The sequence below is a fragment of the Gavialis gangeticus genome, unplaced genomic scaffold (genome assembly GCF_001723915.1).
Source record: "Gavialis gangeticus isolate Ggan-Ray unplaced genomic scaffold, GavGan_comp1, whole genome shotgun sequence".
Taxonomy (NCBI): Eukaryota; Metazoa; Chordata; order Crocodylia; family Gavialidae; genus Gavialis; species Gavialis gangeticus.
The window spans coordinates 35748250-35755064 of record NW_017729032.1 but is presented as its reverse complement, the minus strand read 5'-3'; the positions used below and the strand labels follow the sequence as shown (position 1 = coordinate 35755064).

Here is a 6815-nt window from a genome sequence, read left to right as displayed (position 1 = left end):
CAGCCTGGCCCCTGCCTCCAGCCACTGCTCAGGAGGAGCCAGGCTGGGCACGTGCAGATGGAGTCGCACCAATCTAGGACTTTTGCTTCAATTTTTACTAACTGGCCAGGACAGCCCACAAAATCTGAGACTGTCCTGGCCAAACCAGGATGTATGGTCACCCTATCTATGCTGCATGTTGACTACACATTACTTACTCAAGAAACTCAAGATCAAAATAGTGTTTCAAAACCAAAGGTTCAGAGCTATTCAAAAAACAAAAAAAGTGTCTCAAACACACTGTTAACTGGACCACCAGCATTCTACTGGGACAGAATTTAAAACATCTGTTCTGATTAGGGCAGGGGTCTCTCTAAAACAGGGGATTGGAACAAGGAGTTTGAAATACCTTAAGGCATTTTGCAAAAGCACCCTGTGAAAAATACAAGCTTAGATATGCGTGACACTATTTGGCAAGGAAAAAGAGAACCATTTACCAGCTGGTTGTGTTTCCAGCCTCCCAAACCCTATTGACCTAAAATAAAATCTAATATTACCTACTTTTGCAAAATGGAGCTTGTGTATGAATATGAACAAACACTCCTTTAGCTCTATTTTTACTAAGGAGAACTGTATCAAGTACCAGAGTCAAACACTAAAATGTAGTTTCATTCAGACCCAGTACCACACAGAATAACTCCTGCAGATGCAAAGCTTGTGTTTCTATAAATAACTCCCAAATCATTCTTTATTGTGTTACTGTTCAAAGTATAATCCCCGGGCTGACTTTTAGTCTCTATCCTCATTGCTTTACGCTTCACTGCACTGGATCAGGCAAAACACTTATCTGCCCACCACCTATCAAGATTATTCTAAATCTGACTGCTCTGTTCCTCCGCAGACCCTCCTTCCAAGCACAGGTTCTGGAAACAAAAACAAATATATCACCTTTTTCAGATACAGGTATCGAAGGCTTGATATTCTTTTTTCACTGAAGATGCTCAAATATACTACCTGTTCACCTCCGCTCATTATAAAGCAGCTTACCACAAGTTTGTCATTCATGGACCAGATTTTCAGAAGGACTTGCATAAAATTTTGTGTGCAATTCAGAAACACCCACTAGAACCACAACTAATCATCACTGTCTATTAAGTTACACAGAGGCGCCCAGGCAGTGGTGGTAACTACAGGCATAAATAAATAGAAATGAATGCTTATTTCTTTAAAGCCACATCCAATCTTTTCCAGGAGCTTTTCCTCATGAGTCTTCCTTCAAGTTATTACAAAGATTGTGTTTCTAGTTTACATTCTGAGCATGGCACAGCTTCAGCCATGATCATCCTTCACACAAATTCATGAACAAGTCTCAACATACTGTCCTACTTACACAAACTGACAGACCAGCTTTTCTGATGCTGAATGTACCCAAAATATTTTAAAGCATTTGCTAAAAAATTAAAGCAAAGATTGTCAACAGCCACAACAGCCAAAATTAAAGCAAAGATTGTCAACAGCCAGACACCATCCTCACAACACTTCATTTTTGTTCCAGGACAGAAGACAATATATTAAAATGATTAAAAAACAAAGCAAGGCATTCAAGATTCCAGCTCACTTAAAACATTTTTCATGTTATCCTTTGAAAAACCTCTACAAGCAGCCAAAAAAAATTGTTCATAAAATAGACATGTAGATGGAATCCAATGATTTTCATTCACTGCTGCAGCTCTGAATCCCCCAAATGAACATACTGAGCCAAATTCACTCTTAGTTGTACTCCACTAAACAGAGGCAATGTAGCCCATTACATGATATTATTTATTTCAAAGGTCCATCTTAAATGGGATTGCTGGACTAGGAAAACAACTTCCTCCGAGTCATTAAAATAAATATATTTGGGAAAAAAGTGCTTCTATTGCTGAAGAAATCTGTAACAGCTTTCAAATTTTATCTTTGCTGAATATCATTACCATGACATTCCCCTATGGAAAGTACTCTTGGCATATAAATACCATTAGTAATGTTATTTAGTTAAAGGCAACAAGCTTTAAAAGGTGATCACTGTGTTTAGTTTAAGTTCTGCTCACTATTGCAATCAGTCCACAGCAAAACCTCCATTTTAATCTTAAACACTGAAAAAAGAAAGCATAGTGATAGCCTCTGAAGTTTGTGAAATGAACCATTAAAAAGACCCATGGAGTATGGAGGCTGGTTTGCTCTGGTTTTCACCAAAATGAAGCGGTGCTGAAGTGGATAGGAAACCACAGTAGTTTCTGTCTATATAAAATCAATACTTTTTTTCAAATATTGTTAGATGATCCAAGTAGGTTGATAGAGAGATCAATATAAAGTTATCTCAATATCATCTGGTACAAACTTGGCACCCAAATGATTCATTGAACATTTGAATGTTTGAAATACTAAATACTGCATAGAAAAAGTAGGGACCCTTTATATTTTCACTGAAGTTCACCAGAACTGGAGAGATTCAAGTGGCTACATAGGAATTAGACAATTTTCTTAACAAGTCCCGTCACAAAAATAAATGACTAAATAAATAAAGCTAACAGCATACTGGTAAACATTAACAAGTGCCATATGCAAGTCACAGGAAGTGATTCTCCCAGCCTTTCCAGCACTGGTGAGGCCTCGCCTGATGACTGGTGCTTAGTTTTGCATTTTGCATTTCAAGATGAGGACAAACAGAAGAGTCTAATGAAGAAGCAACAAAAATGAGGTCTACAAAACATGATATACGAGGGAAGATTGAACAAAAAGGGATTATCTGGCCTAGAGAAGAGAAGACTGAAAAAAGGATTTGGTAAGTCTTCAAAATACAAAAAAAGATGTTACAAAAAGGACTACAAACATTTTTTCCCTGTATCCACCTGAGACAAGAGAAGTGATGGACTCAAATTACAGCAAGGGAGATTTAGGTTAGATATTAAGAAGAATTGTCTAGCCTTTGTCTGGAATGTCTGAGACAGGAATAATCCTATGCCAAGTTAAGGAGTTGGACCAGGTGACCTTCTGAGGTCCCTTTCTGCCTTATTTTTCTCCTGTTCTACAGTGGGGGAGCTCAAGTTTCCAGAAGAGTCCAAACCTCTCTTTTTAGTATCTAAACTACGTGGGTTTTTATAGAAGCTGTACCGCCAGTCCCAACTATAATCATGCAGCACTTGAAAATCTGATCTTCAATATAAAACTCTGAAGCAACTGGATTGTATTAAACACAGTCTAAAAAGTGAGTAGGGATTCTTATTCTATTATCTGCATTAGCTTTTTTGACCCTTTTGTCCCCAAGGGTTTATTACTTGTTTGCCTCTCCCAGCACTGCCACCTCCTCCCTCTTCTCTCCCTTCCATTTTTTTGTATTCAGATCAATCTGTCTATTTGATAACTGCTCTGTGCACGCCCTTTCACAACATCCGATTAAATGAGTTCTTGCTCACAAAAGCCACACATGTCTATTCAGTCAGTCAGTAAGATGCATCTCTACTCTGCCTTCTGTTTGAAGTATACTTCATGAAGTATAAGATTAATAGAAAATACAAATTCAGCCTTTGCCAGTATACACAGTATATATTGAAATAATCTTACCTCCCCATCTTCAGTAAAGACTATTTTTGTATTGACTTTAAATTTCCTCTTCAATATTTTTTTGGCTTCTTTGGTTTTAGTTGCTTTTTTCTTCAACTTTGAATCTGATGTAGTCTGTGGGAAAAAAAGTAGATGAAAGATCATACGAATATTTTCTGTCTGAGGCATATAACAAGGAATAACTTCTGTATAGGATATTAAATAAAAATATTTCCCCAAAATATACATCCCATAATTGAGTTGGAAAATACAATGTCAGATATAAACTAAGCTAAAATGCCTTTTCATGGATATACTCTGTTTCAATCACGTTCTGTAATAAAAGCAAACAATATTTTTAAGTGGAGCTCTACATAACTTAAAACCTTTCAGGACCAGAACCACCTAGGTCCACCAAGTATGTTATTGTGGGAATGGCAATATGAACTCTCCACCTATAACAACTAACTTATGCAGAGACTGAGCTTTACTGGGCTAATACCTCAGGACTTAACTGGCTTTAACTAGGGCCCAAGAAAATTCTTCCTCTCAGATTACAAGAGAACAGCGAACTACCACTGCTGCATCTACTGCTACCACTTCCCACACCACTCCAAATTTGCTATCATGATTTTTGCATTTACACTTGCATTTCATCATCCTCAGCTACTTCTATACAAGTCTTCAACAACCTGCTTGTTTGCATTTTGATGGCCTTGAGAACAGAGCTATCCAGAAAGAAGGCAAATACTCAGCACAGTGGCCTACTATATTTTTATTCTGTTATTAAAATGACATGTTTCCTGTTAGGGTTCTTGGTTGTAGCCATGTTAGTCTAAGGACGTAGGCAGACATGTCCTTAGGTGGATGTGATATCCTTCATTAGACTGACTAAATAGTCAGAAAAATTGTTCTTTGCAAGCTTCCTGGTACAAACACCCTTCTTCAGGCATATAGAGAGTCTGCTGGTGAATGGTGTGCTCTCCTGGGTACAGCAGAAGCCAGGAGAGCACACAATTCACCAGCAGACTCTCTATGACTAGGGATAGAAGCTACACAAACTGGTTTCAGTTAACAGAAACTGGTTTAACCCTGTAACAGAACAGAAGTTCAGTGCACATAAACCGGTTTAAGCCAAAACTGGTTTAAGATAAGCCTGGTTGAATGTAGTATCATACTTGACTGATTTAGGTCAAAATGGTTTATGGAACTTCTGTCCCAGACTCCTTCCTGGTTCAAGTTAAATCACAGTTCCCCAGTATCCCAGAAGGCTGCCTGCCTTCCCCTTGCCTCCCCTCTCCCACCTGCACAGGATCCCAGCCTGGGCCTGCACGGCTTTCCCCCTGCTCACTGCTCTAGAGGCAGAAGGCATGGCCAGAGCCTGCCTGAGCAGCAGCCTCAGGTAAAGTGGGGGGCAGAGAAGGGTATTAAACTTCTCTGTCTTCCCTATCTTTCATTGGCATGGGGACTCCTGCCGGAGTCTGCGTGGCTTTCTGCCTTGCGGGCCGCCCACGCAGGGGGGGGGGGGGGGGTGGGGGGGGGGCAGAGCCAGTCCGGGCAGCAGCTTCAAGCACTGCCCAGGTTGGCTGTGGGCACAACTTCTGCTGCGTGAATGGCAAGCAGGGGGAAAGCCGGGCAGACCCTGGATGGGGTCCTCGTGCCTGTGGAAGAGAGGGGAGACTGGGGAGTTTAATCCTCCCCCTGTCCCCTCTTCACCTAAGGCACTGCCCAAGCCAGCTCTGGCCAAGCACCCCAGTGCATGAGCATCCAGCGGGAGGGGAAAGCCAGGCAGACCCCGGCTGGGGTCCCCATGCCTGTGGGAGAGTGGGAAGACAGGGGAGTTAATCCCCCACTCACTTCCCCCTTTTGCCTGTGGCTCTGCCCTGGCCGGTGCCCCCCACCCCGGGATGAACCTGGCAAGGGCTGCTTCCCCCTTTGCCCTCCAGGCACACCATGGCTGAGGTCCCTACAGGTCAGGGTGGGGGTTTAAACCCCTCCCCAATCATACTTAGTGGCTTGCCAGGGCCTGGCCACACCTTGCTCCCATTCCCCCACTCCCCCCAGGTCAGCTTCCCTCCAGCCTTGTGGCTGCTGCCAAAGGGAAGGGAGGGCTCACTCTAGCACCCCCTGGCTTCTAGGCTGGGCCACTGCAGACATGTGGCTGCATTTCTGCAATCAAAAGTGCATGTCTACTCACTTGCAAATCAGTTCAATCTATGCAGGTTAAAGTAACCTGCAAAGATAGAATCAATTCAGGATCAGGCTTTTTGAATTCTGTACTTACCCTATATGCCTGAAGAAGGGTATTTGTACCCAAAAACTTGCAAAGAACAATTTTTCCAACTATTTAGTTGGTCTGATAAAAGATACCACATCTACCCAAATCACATTGTCTGCTCATGTTTCCTGTTATGCTTTAGACTTTTGAACTAATAGCCTGACAGCATTTTAACAATATTTGGAAGGGAAGCCAGAGGTACTGACACATTGGCAAAAAACAGCTACGATTTTTAGAATCTGGGGAAGTAATTAGAGACTGAGAGCTAATCCTATTAATTAATTGTGTCAGCTAACATAATCAGCAGAGAAACAGTAAATGCTGGATACTTAGATTGTCATAGTCTCATAGGTTAAACTCCTCAGGCTAGAGTTACATGCTCATGGAATCACAGAATGTGCAGGGTTCTGATCTCAGGCTCTTATGAACAGTTTTTCTTTTAAGTACAGACAAGCTTATTACCCAATGAGGGTTTTCAACACAACTGTAAATGGTCCAGGTACTTTATTCAAACAGTGTCCCAGAAGAAAACATCCAAGCTCAACAACCTCTGTCAGCATCAATTAAAGGCTGAAGATCATTTGAATTCAGCCAAATTGCGACTGTCTGAAAACCTGGTGTCTGCGCTGTTGCTCTGAGGCATGAAGAGTGTTTTTTTGAGTAGTATCTGGTTGCTATTGTTTTTGATATACAGACTGCTGAAAGACAAAGCTAGCAAGCTGTCTTCTAGATCCTGAAGGCGACGCAGAAAACGCAACTCGGATATGTGTTTAGTGGCGAAGCTCATGAAGGTTTATCGTCATCAGAAAGCACACCAATTGGTGAGATTAACCACCAGTCCAACTTAGCAAAACTAGCCCTTGACAGGTAGAGACACGGTACATTATTCACACTCCCCTAGGTCTCTACCAGGTACAGGTTTCTCAAATCCCGTATTTATATTTGCATACCCCCCACCAATCCCACCCATCTTGTG

General features: G+C 41.7%; 1 protein-coding gene across 1 annotated transcript in view; it reads right to left on the bottom strand.

The window, feature by feature from the left end:
- Positions 1 to 6815, bottom strand: part of DDX10 (DEAD-box helicase 10) — a 504153-nt gene that overhangs the window by 240868 nt on the left and 256470 nt on the right. The window contains exon 14 of the mRNA XM_019524793.1: positions 3583 to 3696. Coding sequence (XP_019380338.1) covers positions 3583 to 3696 — 114 coding nt within the window. The remainder of the gene's footprint in view (positions 1 to 3582; positions 3697 to 6815) is intronic.